Source organism: Urocitellus parryii, chromosome 3 (assembly GCF_045843805.1).
Source record: "Urocitellus parryii isolate mUroPar1 chromosome 3, mUroPar1.hap1, whole genome shotgun sequence".
NCBI lineage: Eukaryota > Metazoa > Chordata > Mammalia > Rodentia > Sciuridae > Urocitellus > Urocitellus parryii.
The window spans coordinates 73,945,643-73,963,716 of NC_135533.1; the positions used below are offsets into that span (position 1 = coordinate 73,945,643).

The 18,074-nt window shown below is 30.7% G+C and overlaps 1 protein-coding gene across 6 annotated transcripts in view; it reads right to left on the minus strand.

Moving 5' to 3' along the window:
* Window positions 1-18,074, minus strand: part of Dgkb (diacylglycerol kinase beta) — a 580,628-nt gene that overhangs the window by 386,492 nt on the left and 176,062 nt on the right. For all 6 annotated transcript variants that reach the window (XM_077796729.1, XM_026408351.2, XM_026408343.2 and 3 more), the window contains one exon: window positions 15,247-15,321. In XM_077796729.1, the coding sequence (XP_077652855.1) occupies window positions 15,247-15,321 (75 nt within the window). The remainder of the gene's footprint in view (window positions 1-15,246; window positions 15,322-18,074) is intronic.

Below are 18,074 nucleotides of genomic sequence, written 5' to 3' on the forward strand. Positions count from 1 at the left end.
TCTCCTTTTGCTACAGTGCACAAATTATTTGGGCTTATTTTTATACATCTGAATTTACTGAATAATTCAACTTCTACCATGCAAACTTCATCTTAAATCTAATTTTTATATATGGGTGCATTTTTCTTTGTATTCTCTTTGTTGTTTAATTCATGGATTTGTGCACCTCTGCACCAGTACCACAGTCTTACAATAGCTCCAGCTTTCCCATAGAGTTATGTATCATAAAGTATGATGAATCTTGGCATTTTGATGTGCATTTCAAAGTTAACGTGATATCCCACCAAACTAAAATTAAGAAAAAATAAAAATAAATCATAATTCTGATTGGAGTTAGATTCAACTTATGGATAAATTTTGGGATAAACAGCATTTGTATGTTAAATTTTTTTATCCATGAACATAGGATTGTTCAGTTTATTTAGGTATTCTTTAGTGTTCTTCAATAAAGTTTTGAATTAGATGTTTATAAGTATTACATACCTTTTTGGATGTATTCTTGGTTATTTTATAGATTTTGTTGATATTTTAAATACTTTAAAAATTATGTTTATTAATGTTAAAGTTTTTACTGCTAGTATACAGAAATAGATTTGACAATTATATATAAATGTCATATTACTTCTACCTTTTGAATTACTTATATTTTGTAGATTTCTTTATGTATACAATTGTGTTATATACTTATAGCATGATATTAGTCATCTCCAATTTTTGTAATTCATTCTTTCTCAGTTTCATTATCCTGGCCGGAATTCCAGTATATTATTGTATATGATGATTCTAAAACCATTCATAGCATGTTTCTGAATTTCAAAAAATTAATTTCTTGAGTCTGTCTATTTAGAGTGATATTTGTTATTTGGAATTTCTTTTCTTTTTTAAAAAAATTATTGACACATTTTCTTAGGTTAATAGAGTTCCCTTTTCCTTCTATAATAGTAATTTTATTATGAATAAATGTTTACCTTTTTCACATCTTTAGAGATGTTGATTTGGTTTCTTTATTTTATTATCTGGTATGAATATACATTTCTGTATTAGGAAAGCATTCTTTCAATTCTTTTATGCATCCAAATTGGTCACTGCTGACTAATATTTTTGTAGAAAATTACATCTAGTTTACTCAAATCTTGTTTAGAAGCTCTAAACCTAGATTCAGGAACAAAATAGATCTATTGTTTTTCTTATACATATTGCTTCTGTTTCACTTTTTAAATAAAATTATGTTGCCATTTTTAAAAGTTGCTAATTGCACATCACCTTTTTTTGAAAAAATTGTACAATTTTAGAAAATTCTTAATAACTGGTAACACTCAAATGAAAACTATCTAATTTCTGGTGAGTCCTTATTTTTAAAAAATAGAAAGGTCTTAGATATTAATTTCAATTCTTTAATGTCTATTGAAAAAAAATGCTTTTTTAATTCTTTGCACATTAGTATTTTTCAGTTATGTTTCTTTAGCAATTTGTGTATCTCTCTTAGATTTTCTAACACTTTGGCACTGAAGCTCAAGACAGGTTTTTGAAACATTCCAGCAGTGGAAACATTTACCACAGAGTTAATGGTGTCTGGTGAAACCTAACCATCCATTGACTCACCATTGTTCTTCTACTCCATGATGATGTTTCATCTGTTATTCATTCTTGTTTTCTTTTAAAATTGTCATCATTGGTTCTTCAGCAGCATCCTACCCCCAAACATAAACCCCACGTGACTGTCAGACCAGCTTACTCTCTGTAAATTGATTGCTAAATGGATGGAAAATTGACCTCTCTTTATCTCAATTTCTTAATCCACTCAATCCATGCAGTGTTTTTCCTGGGGATTCATTCATTCCTTATTTCATTCATTCATTGAATAGTAGCCTATAATCATTCTGATTCTCCATTTGCTTATCTTTCAAATGGAATTAACACCACCTGTTTTGTTGACTGTTTACATACACATAAAGAGTTTGTGTTATACTATCTCTAGGTCATTACAAATTAAATTATCTTTTCCCCTCATTAAAAGTAGTGTATATGTGTTATAGGTCAGAGTGCTTCTCTTCTATTTCCCATCTACTCCATCCTCAGTGTTCTGGCAGAAGAGTCACCAAGATAATTTCTAAAACTTCCAAGCTGGACTGGACAGTGAGGAGAGCCTTACCTACAAACTGAAATCACAGACAGTGGACAATTGAGAAACTTGTTTACACCTCTGGGACAGCAGGTGCAGCTGTAACCAAGGACAATCAATTCCAAGAGATTTGGAATTATTTATTAAGGAGATTAAAGATGATTAAGTTTCAACATTGGTCATTAGAGAATTGATCGTCTTGAGAGTTTACTATTTATCTGCAGTAGTTATATTTGGAAAGTGATCCTATGTTAATGTATGGATTTAGTAGTTCTATGTCTGTTGATTTCTTAAGTTAAGCTTAGTAACAACCACTATAACATCCCCTAAAGTCCCAGTTATGCAAAATGAATAAAGTATGGAGATCTGCTATACAGATCTCTTATGTTCCTATGATTGTCAATACTGCATTGTACACCCAAAAAATTGTTCAGAGGGGCATGTTATTATCACAACAAAAGAAAACTGAGTGGTGAAATATGATGCAAAAAACACTGAAAAAAAAGATAATTTCTTCTAAGATTCAGAAGTTTACTTTCCTATTTTCATAGGCATGAAAATAAGTAGGTTTTTATTGGTGCCTAATAATAGTATCTCAAAAGCACATCAGGAAAATATTTTAAGAAAGAATAGAAAATTACAATACCAATTTCAGTATTTTGGAAAGTCTTTTGTGATCAGATTTCTTAAATAACATCATAGAGGTATTTATTTTGATTCAAATATTACATGTTATTTTTCAAAGAAAATAAGATATCACCATTTATATGATGTTGATGTTTTGTTTATAAATCAAACTGATTAAACAAATATAAATAAATGTATGTCTATTAAACAGTATACACATTGCACATTATGTATTATAAAACAATATTCTTTAGTACATAGAGGAAATCAGTGTGAGATTCATAAATTTTTCCTTATTGATGCATAGTAAGTGCTCATTTTAATTACACATATTTATATCTTTTCATATTGCAGAAACACTAGGCTGACAGATAAAAAATGTCTTTATCATAAGTCATCAACTCTCCTCTTGTTCTTTTTTCCTCTTATTTAGGAAAAGTAATTTACTTTAGGAGTTTCCTAAGAAAGATCTGAATTCTGATCTAAGCATTTCAAGGCAGAAACAAGCATACTTATTGCTTATTATTATGCTCAATTCATATTCACACTTGCATACGCACAGTTACATATTATTCTTAAAGTTAAAAGATTATATGACTTCACAATTGCCTCACTAAAATCAGGCTGGAATTTTCTGGTGCCTGTTGTTACTGCTGTTTTTGATTTATAGTCATGAAAAACAATTTGTAATAACTTCTATCTCTTCTAATACACAGACCACATCTGTACATTCCTTAGTATTGTTGATGTCATTTTTGTTGCTGCAGTATCTTTAAAAAATACATCCCTGGAGCATTTATGCCCCCTAAAGTTTTATCCTATTATTTATATTACAAAATGGCACAGGGAAAGGGAACATTATTTAGGTTTTAATTGTTTTCTATGAATCTTGAGAAGGTCAGTGTTATGCTTTATATATAAGGTGTCCCCCAGAAGATCCTGTACTAATGCATGAATATTCAGCTGGGCTTGGTGGTGCATGCCTATAATCCTAGTGACATGGCAGGCTAAGGCAAGAGGGTCACAAGTTCAAGGCCAGTCCCAGGAACTTAGTGAGACTTTAAGCCTTAGTGATTCCCTGTCTCAAATTTAAAAATAAAAAAGGCTGAGAATGTAGCTCAGTGATAAAGCACCTGGGAGTTCAATTCCCTGTATTTAAGAAAATATAATAATAAAGCCAGATTATTCAGAAGTTAAAAGATAGATTATGAGAGCTGGTACCTAATAGGCCCATTCTCATTTGAATGGATTGAATGGTAACTGCAGGTGGGGAATGGCTACCAGAGGGTTCCTGGGAGTGTGCCTGGAAGGGGTAATTTTCCCTGCATCCTGCATGCCCTCCCCCACCAATTCTGCCTCTCAGCTGCCAGGAATGGAGTAGACCACAGCCTTCTGTGGTGATGTACTGCTTTCCCTTGGGCCTAAAGCATGTGAGTTTGTCCCACTATGGGCTAACACTCTGAACGTGAGCCAAAATAAACTTTTCTTCCTCTAAGTTGTTCTTCTTTGGTATAAGGGTCACAGAAATGCAAAGATAACTGAAATAGCTTCAAGGTGAAAATTTACCAATTAATGTAAAGACCAATCATTTCAAATAAAGTAATACTAATTGTAGCTATGATCTCATATTTCATATCTTATGTACTTTAATGATAAATTATAAAGTTTAGGTAAACTAGAATATATGACTGTTTCAACAAATCTGGTTAGTCTTTTGAGGTATTGCACAAAAGGTAAATGTACACTCTTTAGTCGTCATTTCATGTGAATAAGTAGAATAGTTATTTCAAACATAATTTAGAATCACTTAGGAGATCTATATAACTTAATACTGTTACCATTATATCCAGACAAATTTTCAGAATATTTGAGAAAATATATATTGCAGTGATCCATTAAATATGTAATCATTAATCTCATTATCTCTGGATATCTCAAAAAATTACTTATATATTATGTATATAAGGAGTAAAGGGACAGAGAAAGAAATGATGAAAGAAAAAATAGAGAACATTAACTACTGGGAAAGGTATGATATTTTCTTATTAAATAACTTTATTTATATTCACTAATGTAAAATGTGTTAGAAATGACAAGACAGTAAATAATAGCCTCTGTAATGTAGACTAATTTTTTCCTTTTTTGACTAATGTATATGATCTTTGGAAAATTAATATTAAAGGAATATAAAATTTATTTTATCATTTTTGAATAGATCTAATATTTAGTGAAAATATTCTTGATTTTATATAGGAAGCATTCCTAACTTCATTACTTTCAGAACACACCTTTGTAAAGATTTTTTTCTTCTCAAAACCTGAATTTGTTCTAGTACATGGAAGACAGTTACTTTTTAAGATTATTTCAGAGAGGTACAAACATGACTTCTTATTTAAGAAACAAGTAACTGATGTTAAACAGAATATACGGGAAGCAATGGTTTTAGAGTGGGCTATGGCACTGTGCCCTTATAGGCCAGACCAAACCAGAATGGAGTCATGTAATCAAATGAACTTTGTAACAGATTAGCTTTCCAACAAAATAGGAGATTTACTATAACCAATCAGAAGGGGCTCATTTGCCTGAGTCAGCATGATAAAAAAGTCTCCCATATTTTAATCCATTAAGAAAAGTAACTTAGAAATATCACTCCTTATGCCTGCTTCCTTAAGCCCTCTTCTTTCTATATAGGCCACTTACCCTGTTCAGCCCACTGGAAGACTCATGCTATTTTATAAAATGAGCTAATGCCCAATCCTAGATTAACAAATAAAAGCCAAATAGATCTTTAAAGTAAGCATTGTTGTAATTTTGTCTTTTGACATTTAAGAATATAAAATATATTTTTCAGCCATTATCTCTCATCTATAAATATAAGTTTTCTCCATTAGAATAGGAGTAAGTTGGGCTGGGGATGTAGCTCAAGCAGTAACACACTCGCCTGGCATGCGCGGGACACTGGGTTCAATCCTCAGCACCACATAAGAATAAAATAAAGATGTTGTGTCCACCAAAAAACTGAAAAATAAATTTTAAAAAATTCTCTCTCTCTCTCTCTCTCTCTCTCTCTCTCTCTCTCTCTCTCTAAAAAAAAAGAATAGGAATAAGTTAATACATGTTATTTTCCCATACTGTATCTAGAGTTATACAAATGGAGGGAAGTTTATGATAATACCTCCCTCTCTGAAAGTACTTATTGAATATTTATATAGTGTATGTATACATATATATGCAATTTACAATGTTCTTCACAAGGTACATGGCTAACATATAAGTAAAACTGACTATTTTGAAGTAAATGAGCCTAAAGTGAAAAATACAATAAAAAGTTCCTAAGTAGGGCTGGGGTTGTGGCTTCGTATTAGAGCGCTCGCCTAGCATGCTTGAGGCACTGAGTTCAATCCTCAGCACCACATAAATGCAAAATAAGGATATTGTGTCCACTTAAAAACTAAATAATAATAAAATAAATATTTAAAAAGTTACTAAATAAACCAGAAATTTCATATTCTTCTGATCTTTCAAAGTTAACTTAGAAATGTTCATTCTTCATGTTTCTAATTTGAAAACAGAGATATACAGTTTGTGATCCAAAGTTCACAGTTTAAACTAAACCCTTAAAATGTAGCATTAAATATGATTAGGTTGCTCAGTTCTAATTCATTTTCTCATGCTAATATTTTTATTATTAATAATTAGGGTGCGTTTTTGTTCTGTATACATGAGATAATTCCACTGTTTTAACCAAATATGCTATAAGGAAGTATTTTGAAAGAGAAAAAAAACCTATGCTTTTATAGAGAGAGAAAAATTATTACAAAAGAATCTTTAAATACCTAAAAAAGAGATTTAAAATTTATATACTTTATTTGGAAATACATCTTTATAAATAACAAAACACCTACATTTATTTAATTATTTGATATACATTCATTATCTACAAATGTGTATCAGGAGTTGAACTAGATTTCACAAATTCAAAATCAAGTTAGCATTCTTGCCTTCAAGTATCTTGCTGTATTGAGAGGACAGACAAAAACCCATGCAATTTAGGTCACAGTGCGATGTTCTTTGAGGAGGGATAAATGCAGATTAGATAGAGTTGGTTTAGTAAAAATGCATACATTCAGGTTGACTCTTGAAGCATGGGTAAGAGTTAACTTGCTAATGAATTTTAGGGCAGGTGTGAGGAAAGACTGAGTGAAGAGTTGTAAGAAAGAAGGTAAGTCTAGAAACTAGAGTGAGTAGATGAAAAAATCTGGAAACTGAAATAATGTCAGAGAGGTTGGAAAAGTTGTTTCTTATGAATGTTCTTTCCATTCACCAAATGAGGAGTAAAGGCCATGGATGGATTTGCAAGAGAGAGAAGGAGAGAGAAAGAACAAGCTTATTATTAGACATGACAATTTGAGATATCTACGGGACGTGTATTTAAGAGTAGAAATATGGAATATAAGTTAAAATAATTTCCTTTCCATGATCTCTGATAATCACTCTTCTAGGGCTAGAGGGAGTAGTGGTTTTCAGAGACATTTACCAGGAAGTATGACTCAATATCATAGTTATCTCACCGCCCCCCTCCCCAAGGATTCTTAGTGACTCTAAAGTCAAAAAGAGAATAACTGAATAACAAATTTGTGTTTGTGTGTGTGGGTGGGAGGCAATTGTAGGCATGTATGTATGCATGTATGTATGCATATGAAGTGACAATTAAGGTTTTTATTGTAACTAATAGAATGTTAAAAATCTTCTTTTGATACAGTTATGTGCTTGGCACTATCATTTCAAACATGTTTTTTCATGTATATATATCTTACTGTAGTAAGAACCATGTTTTTGTAGAAATGAGATGTTCTGTCAAAAATCTACATTCAAATAACTGCATCTTTAGTGCTGAACTTTTTAAATTAGTTTATGTTAGCATATCACTAATTTCTAAAGTTGTATGCAAATGAATGCTTCCAAATGTTATTAGTGTCCATGAATTGAATTAGCTCAAATCACTATGCAAACAGGTTTTCTATTTAAAGCATTCTGAGCATTCTGATATAAATATGATATAACTTGTTCTTTTTAAAGTTCTGCTAATGGTGTCAAAATACTAATGGCAATCACTTCACTTATAGCAAACATAAGAAAATTTGGAAGTGAAAATGAACATTAATTTAAAATAGTCATTTGATCTGAATGAAAAATCATGCTTCAAAGAGTGATATGAAAAGGGAATTTCTGTAATCTAAATGATTGCCCTTGGGCAGAGAATTTACTATTAATTTTAGTTTATTTATTTATTTTTTTAAACAGAGAGAGAGAGAGAGAGAGAGAGAGAGAGAAATTTTTTAATATTATAATTATTTTTTTCTTAGTTTTCAGTGGACATAACATCTTTGTTTTATGTGGTGCTGAGGATGGAACCAGGGCCGCACGCATGCCAGGCGAGAGTGCTACCGCTTGAGCCACATCCCAGCCCTTTACTATTAATTTTAAAGCACATGCTGATACTTTCTCAGTTTGTTATTAATTTTCACATGGCCATTTATATAACTAGGATTACAGTTGAGGGTGATAATGTCAACAAATATTTCACACGAATTATAAATTCATCATACTTTTAAGAAACAGAAATTTAAAACTTACTCTTTCAATTATAAGACATTTTCAATTCTGAGTTAATTTTGTTGAAAAGCTTTGTGGCAAAATAAAAAGCATTACAAGTCACAAATATTTATGGATATAAACCATATGTTTAATGAATAAAAACACTGAAGAAGAGAATATGAGCTATATACTATGTGTTATTGACAGGACTGCTCATCCTCTCACATGTATTTCATATATGTAAGGATTCAACTTGATATGACCCACAGTTACCATGAGTTGTACCACCATGACAAGTAACCCTGACAGGTTCCCCCATATAGTTTTCCAGCATACTATAAATAAACAAAACCACTAGAGTGGTAAGTGAAGCTTTACAATGAGACTCTGGCACCATTAGTGTCAGGAATGTGCCTGAAGTCAATGATACTGGCTTGTGATTAACCAGGTCTATTCCAAACAAGATGCAGTCACTTTTGTCCTGTCTATTATTTCCTCCTTCTTCTGGCCCACGTAATGGGGATCCACCTGGTCTTGCTGCCACATAGGACCTTGCTCTGTCAGTATGTGCCTAACAAATTGTACTCTGTGCAATCTTGAATCTTTTTTCATCTTTAGTTACATAGGATCACGTAGCCAGTTCTCATACCCTGAGATTAGTTGTTCTGAAAAAATGCACATGTAGTATATGATTTTGTACAATCTCTATTGACATTGTTGCCTGGTATACTTGTACTCTTTGCACATCCCGGGGAGATGTCAGGAATAGACCACAGCATATCAGCTGGAATAATGATTATGCCAACTCTTAAAAGGAAGTTGTAATTTCTTGCTGAGAGTAGAAAGAATCAGGAAAAGATTATTTTGTGGTCACTATTATATATATAAGTGATGACTCTGGTCATTGTACATGTGTCTTACATATTGCTATAGAATAACTGCTGCATAATCATTTTTTTTAAATTATGAGATAATTATAAGCTTTCTTATTTTTACTATGAAAGTCATGAATATTAAATTGCTTGTATATGGTGACAAACTTGCATCAGGGAACTTGATGGACAAGGATAGATGATTATACATTGAAAATACTGAAATAAATAGTTATTTATTATGCTTGATTTTTGTAGAAAAAAATCAGAAACAGTTTAAAGAAACAAAAAAAGTAGTGATTTTCAACAGTTCAATGATCTAGTTTTTGCATGTGAGCAAACAGTTTATCATTTTAAGCAAATTTGGGAATAATTCACTCCTTAGGAATAGATACTAATTTTGCAACATTAAATAATTAATTTATAATATTAAGGTAGCCCCAGTCCATTATTCTAACATGATTTTCATCTTTTCAGACACTTCTCCATAGGGAAATGTCTTTATGATTGTTACCATCTACAAAACAATGATGATTTCTGACATTTTCTTATATTTTATAATAAATATTTTCCTTATTATTTCTTTGTTTATTGCTTAAATGGTAATTTATTTTTTTCTTCTTCATGGTTAACATGTTTCATGGTTAAATAACATTTAATCATATAAATATATATAATTTTAAAAAGTATTTTTGAGTGTTCTGGCCATTTCAATAAGCAATGATCTCTAAACAAGTGAAACAAACAATATCTATCTATCTACCTACCTATCTAGATAGATAGGTAGGTAGGTAGGTAGATAGATAGATAGATAGATAGATAGATAGATAGATAGATAGATCTGGTAACAGCCATTAAGTCAATGTTTTTTTCTGTTCTCTATGATATGAGTAATAACTGTTCAGATTTTTCAAAATCTTTGAAGTCATAATGCATTTGTTGACATGTATATAAAGTGATTGAAGAGCTATAATACCTCAAATGGGAAAATTTCTTGTTCAAGGCAAGAAATTATATAATCTTTAATTGTATGAGACTGTTATGGGTTTTGCTGCTTTTACTAATTTACAGATCTTAATTTGAAAGAATAAATCATCTTTCAAACTCAGTCATTCCAGCGACCAAGGCAGAGTTATGCTGATGTATTTAACTGTGAGAGGGCTTGGATCCTCATATTTTACAATTAAGAGATAAGTTAAAAGCTTTTTACATTAGTAAAGCATTAGATTTTTGTATTTTTTGGATACTTCCAGTAGAATTGGATTGAATTTTGATGAATATTTTCTTAGTCTTTTGAGGACTTTGCTTGTATCTCTGACACAATTTCATAACAAGACATGTATATAAAAGGTCATAATTTTCTAATTAAAGAGGGATTCTATTTAAATATAAATATGGTAGATATCATGTTATATAAAATGATATTTTAAATTAAGAAAGTACAAAATAAATAGACTCTTTTATATGTTGTCTAAATTGCACATTTATTTTAATAGGATTATATATTTTGAAGTTTCACTATAGAAATATGTCTGATATTTGGAATACATAAGACTGTAGGTTGATAAGTTTAGTTTTTAAAATTATATGTGTACTATATTCAGTTAACATAGATGAAATAAAAGATTTTTATATAGCACTTTTCTCAAAAATAATCAATGAATAATTATGTTCAATAATGGGGAAAATTACATATTTTAAAAGAATTATCTTGTATTTTATTTGAATTCAATAAACAGTTGTTATTTTTTACTTATAAGTTTTAAAGATATGTGAGAATAAGCCATCTGTACTTTCAAGAATCTTAGAGTCAAAGGGAACAAGTAATGTCACAAGTATACAATAACTGATATTAACATTTTTTAAGTCACATTAACATGTGGAGTTAGTTTATTATAACTAGAGATGTACATATTTATTTAATGGTATTAAGGAAAAAGATCTGATTCTATGAAGACCAGAGGAGCAATTTAAAATTTACATTTAATCAACTGCTATGGCATTACAATTACCCTGGGAGTGACTCAAGGACAGGGAGAACTCCATTTGATCTGGGAACAGTATTTCATACAATATAGATTGCCATCCACATTTTCTGGACTATACTATGTCCATAGTTTAGGAAATACACCAATTCAATAGCACTGGCTGATAATATGACTCACACTATCAAAGGCTTGGAAAGGAGAAGAATGGAAAATCAGTGACAAAAGAAAATTATGTAAATGAATTTTTCAGAATTTCTCAGACCTCAAATACCACAAAGCAATGCCAGGCAGTAGTATTTCTTCACTGAGCATTCAAAAGGCTCATATTCATGTTGGCAGAGGTGAAGGTTATGGAAGGAATGAACAACATTTATTTGCTTTGGACAACAAAGTAGCTACTGACTTTGGAATAATCAGCTATCATCAAAGAAACAAGTTCATGAGTTACAATATACTACATCAAGGGGATTAGGATCTAATGGATCTTTTCCACAATGGAACTGCAACAATTTGAGCTAACTACATTAAGACTCTTGTATCAACTGGATTTCTTTTTTTTTTTTTTTTTAACCATTTTGCCTTTGTCAGTGATCATAGCAACTGAATTACGAATGTCTTATGTAATCATGTCTTGCCTTCTCCTTAAAGAATTACTTTCTCAAAACAAAAACAGAGAAAAGACAGCGGTTTTATAGCCCTGGGAGTAAAAGTCCTTTAAATAAGTTTATTGGTTAAAGCAGGACTATTGACTGTATAAGGTTTCATTCTTTTAATTATTAAAAATATCACTTAAATTCATATTTGTAGTTAAAATTGGAATTTTTGGAACCCTGAGGGAATTGATAAAGAGAGAATATCCATTACAAAGAGTTTTCCAGAGAAATGTAACTTAAACTTAGATATAGTAACTGTGACATTGGGTTGTCTAGAGGACATGACTATTTTCAGATATGTTCAGGAATATCCATATGGTTAGTGATTATCTTTTCCATTTTTCATGTTCATAGTGAAAGTTATGTTGTTCCACCCAAATGTTAAAACTATGGTGGATACCTACTGTTTATTCCTACCAAGAATTCACCTTTCTTCCTCAATGACTCCAGCATCATCATTGGTTTTGAGGAAACAATCTGTTTGGATAGTTTCAACTGGACTATCAGACAAGATGCCCAACTCCACACTAGCTAAGGTTGTGGCATGATAAATACATAAGCTTCTCCATGATATGTGAACCTTGAGCACAGAAATGAAAACACTAAAAACAATTGACTGGAATCCATTACTCTGAACACTAGCTACCATGGGACTTTTCTTTTTATTGATGCTCATTTCCTCAAACTGTCCTGCTTCCTATTTTCCTAAACTAATAATTTCCCAATTATTAGTTTCCCTAATAATTCAATGAGCAATCTCATAATTTTTAGTGTATGTTATTTGGATAATAAACTAGAGCATATTTCTTTGCTTAGAAAAATAAACATAATTGATACCATATTCAACTTTACAATTGATTAGAAACATGCAAATAAAAACATAAAGTACATATTTTCACTTCTCAAATTAGATATAGAGATTAATATAGATAGCCAATTTAAGGGAGGTTGGGGAAATAGGAATTATATACTATTGTTGGGATTATAATAAATAAATATAATAAATATCATTTTATTACTAAAAGAAAATTTTTGGATAATAATTTGGCAGAACCAGATAAAACTTAAAGTTGAAAAACTTCAGTCAAGCAATTTTACCTATAGTGACTTATTCTGTGAAACTATTTGAGCAAGCTTTCAAAAGTACATAATAAATCAATATCAATAATAATAAATATTCAACAAATTGATAGACTTAAAGCATAGTTGTCAATAAGTAGAAAACAAACGCAATCTAAATACTCATCAACAATGGATAGCTAACAAACTTACAGAATACCATGCAGGCCTTAGAAATAATGAAACTGTCTATAACTACAGAAAAGGACAAGGACAAATAATTACATGCTTTTGACTAGAAGGAGCAAGTTGCAAAACGATATAGTCTATACTCCAAGTTATGTCAAAACATCTATTTGTCTATCAAATATATATTTGAATATATTAGATACAAAGATAAGAGATATTAAATAGAAATATATGCAAGACAGACATTTGTTTATATATGTATATTTGATTGTTTGGGAAGATATACCCAATTATACTGGTAATTTCTAAGGAGTGGTAATTCTTGAAGTGAGACCAGTATCTGCTTGTTTTCTGCATAATATTCATTGCAATGTGCAGGCTTCTTACAATCACACACATACATATAGTATATACTTTCATTTTTTCACATATTAAATTAATACTATGTAGTATATACTTCCATGTTTTCATATAATAAAATTAAAATAGAGTAGAGGATAATGAATGGCCTTAAACCGAAAGAGAGAAAGAAAACATGTAAAGCATATTTAAGTGTAGAGGCAAAAATAAATAAGTAAATGAAATGAAATGAGAAAATGGGGCTAAAATCAATGCTATTGTAGTATATTTACAAAGCTATGTTATTATTATTAATTAATATCAATACAAACATTATTGAAATTTGTAACATTTATTGACATACCATGTGGGAAGCACATGATTATGTACTTCATAGGCATTGCCCATTTAACTTCACAACTATTCTATGAGGTAGGTACTAGCCCTCATTTTACAGATTAGACAATGAAGGCCCAAATAGGTTAAATTTACAAAGCTAGTAATTGGTAGAGCAAACAGACACTCTGCTTAACTGTGAAATGCAAAAAAAAAAAAATTCTAGATTTACTTGGTTTTGTGGACCTACAGAGTTCTTGGCATGACTAAACTTTGGAATTCATTATTCTCGAAAGTCCAGAAAAGATTAAAGGTCATGAAAAAAGAACTACCCTAATTGAACTTATGAGTTAATATCAAGTCTTTACTTTGGCTTGACTTTTTCTACCCTGATTCATTCTGCATGTGGTTCACCTAGCCTATATTCTGATAATCATTCCTCTAGATTCTGGAGCTCAATAAAGGCAGTATTTGAATTAAATTGTATTCTATAAAAATTTCTGTAAATTCTGGTAAGCCTGCCTTCTACAGAAAGGAGATTCCTCAGATCATGTCTTAGTATTTGCAAACCTACCTTAGAAAGCAGGCAGCAAGGCATAGAAGAAATAAATATAATTGTGGGAGCCTATGCTAACCAACTGTATTTTATTAACATTTATTTAACATAAGAAACAATGCTATATAATGTACTCAGCAATTTCAAGAGTATAATATCAATATTTGGTATATAGTTGCCAAATATGAGTTAATTTAAATCATACTTTTTTTTTTTTTTAATGGAGCATGCAAAGCTGATTAAACTCTTCTCTACTTATGTGGTCTAAAGTTTACTCTCATGTTGATAGAAAGAAACGAGGTTAGTGGAAGAAGATAAAATTAATTATTTAACTAGGCCAAAATAATGATGATTTATTTTGGTACATATTTGTGATATGAAAATCATATAGTTTATATTGAAAAAATAACTTTATTTCACTTTATCTTACCCATTAACAATAAAATATGTTACAAAGAGTGATATTCATTAGAATTTGCAAGCAATAAATTAAGATATTATATTATGATTTGAATTCTTTGTTAACTAGTTTTCTCCACATTCTGGAGCAGATCTATATTTTATATTTAATAAGTAAAAGAAAGGAGAATTATAATTCAAACACATGGCTTAGTAGTTTTTTAAACACAAGCACTTGTCTAGTATGCTGTGTATACTGTTATTGTTACTAGTATTATTAGTATTGTTTCACAATGTTTAGAAGGGAGGAAATTTTTACTTATAATGGAATGTCAGCTATTTCAATTAACATTATCTGTATTGTTTCCCTTATGCAGTTCACATTTATTTTGTATATACTGATCCATCTGTGTTATTCCAGTAACATTGTTTATGGATATGATGGTCTGCTTAATAAATTAACTACTATTAAGCAAGTTAATGGTAATGATATTATCCTTGGACTTACCCTGGCATTGGTCCATTCCCAGAAAGACTGTAAACCTGTCGAGGATTTAGTAGATACTGAAATTTTCTGTAAATTCTATAAAGATAAAATATAGGAAGAAGAAATTTAATTATAATTAGGGGGTAACATCTCAATGTTATAAATATGTAATGGCAATTAAAATATTTGATATGTGTTGCATTAATAGTATCAGAAATATAATATCTCAATAGGAAATAGTAGTTCTCAAAAAAATAAAAAGAAAAAGAACTTGTTAACCATTGTAAAGGCAATATATCTTAGAAGTCAGAAATAATGATGCATTCCAAATATGCATAGGCATTTAGAATATTCTCCAACTCACTTTTGAATATCATCTAGTTAAATAATTGGGTTTCAAATAAATATTTGGAAAAGTATTTCAGTAAATTACTTAAATATATTCTCTCAATAAATGGAAATATATTCTTTTCTCCATAGAATTCGAGATTGAGTTGTTGGGCCAAATTAATAGAGATCAAAATTATCTACCCCACACAAACAATGGGGTTGTATACCTTATATGTATTTATGTAAGCAAAGAATGTAACCTCAGATGGCATAATTATTTTATATAAACAATTATCTTGACCTGTTAACTCACAAAACTACTGTCTTAACAGATATGTATTAAATAATTAATTTTTCTGAAAGAAAATAATTTTAATATAACAAATCAAACAAAAGTGTTTCTGAATTCTTATATCCTGTATGGTTTAAATTTTTACACAAAATATTTAAAGTAAAGGGTGATATTTTGATTTGGGGGATTACTTTTATATACACATAAAATATTACTCTATATTCTATAAATGCATTTATATGATACTTACTGATAGAAATTCTGTAAATACACTATGTAATACCTATATTTCCCCATCTTCAAATCTTCAATAACCCCACATTCTAGTTTCTGATTAGTATCTGAATAAAGATCTTGGAGTTATTCTCAATAGATCCTTTACCCTGGCACCAGAACTCCACCAGAGGACCATCTTGTGCCTTCTAACTGAGAAACGCCTCTCAAGCTGGGGTACTACTATTCACTGGTTTAGTTCAGGTCTTTAATTTCTCTCATGGGCTCTATTAAATTTTTTAATTAATTTTTTTATTTATATATGACAGCAGACTACATTACAATTCTTATTACACAAATAGAGCACAATTTTTCATATCTCTGGTTGTATACAAAGTATATTCACACCAATTCATATTTTCATACGTGTACTTTGGATAATAATGGCCATCACATTCCATCATAATTTCTAACCCCATGCCCCTTTCCTTCCCCTCCAACTCCTCTGTCCTATATAGAGTTTGTCTATCCCTCCCATGCTCCCTCTCCCTATCCCACTATGAATCAACCTACATGTATCAGAGAAAAAAATCAGCATTTGTTTTTTGTGGATTGGCTAACTTCATTTAGCATTATCTTCTCTAACTTCATCCATTTACCTGCAAATGCCATGATTTTATTCTCTTTTATTGCTGAGTAATATTCCATTGTGTATATATGCAACATTTTTTTTATCCATTCATTTACTGAAGGGCATCTAGGTTGGTTCCACAGTTTAGCTATTGTGAATTGTGCTGCTATAAACATTCATATGGATGTGTCCCTGTTGTATGCTTTTTTAAGTCCTTGTACACTCATACACTGCTGGTGGGACTGCAAATGGGTGCAATCAATATGGAAAACAGTATGGAGATTTCTTGGAAAATTGGAAATGGAACCACCATTTGATCCAGCTATCCCTCTCCTTAGTCTATGCCCAAAGGAATCTTATTAAGGAAGTTGAGGCCTAATCTGAGATGATGGAGATTAGGGCCTACTTTTTCTTCTGTTAGACACAGGGTCTCTGGTTTTATTCCTATGTCCTTGATCCATTCTGAGTTGAGTTTTTGTGCATAGGGTTTAATTTCATTTTGTTGTATATGGATTTCCAGTTTTCCCAGCACCATTTGTTGAAGAGGCTATCTTTTCTCCAATGCATGTTTTTGGCACCTTTGTCTAATATAAAATAATTGTAATTTTGTGGGTTACTCTCTGTGTCCTCTATTCTGTACCGCTGGTCTCCCAATCTGTTTTGGTGCCCATATCATGCTGTTTTTGTTACTATTGCTCTGTAGTATAGTTTCAGGTCTGGTATAGTAATGTCACCTGCTTCACTGTTCTTGCTGAGGATTGCTTTAGCTATTCTGGGTTTCTTATTTTTCCAGATGAATTTTATGACTGCTTTTTCTATTTCTATAAGAAATTTCATTGGAATTTTGATTGGAATTGCATTAAATATATATAGTGCTTTTGGTAGTATGGTCATTTTGATAATATTAATTCTGCCTATCCAGGAGCAAGGTAGTTCTTTCCATCTTCTAAGGTCTTCTTTAATTTCTTTCTTTAGGGTTCTGTAATTTTCATTATATAGATCTTCAGATCTATTAAATTTTTCACATTCCAGTTCCTTCCCCTACTACTGTTTAGGTATAGACATATTGTTTCCAGGATGAAATTCCAATATCTTCCCAATATGGGCAAGTTAATCTCTTATCTTTCCCTTAAAGTTAAACCTTGGTAAATCATTCCTAGTTGACATCAAGATTTTTCATGAATTTGTCTTTCTCTGTCCTACATGTGGGAAACACCTATTTAAATAACAAACAATATAAAAGCTACTTTTTCTTCAAAGACTCACAGTTTTTAGATATTTCCCCATTGGATCCTCCATAGCACCTTTATTTCGAACATTTCTAGTTTAACATTTATCATATATGATTCAATATATCTGCTTACATGTTTGACAGCATGCATG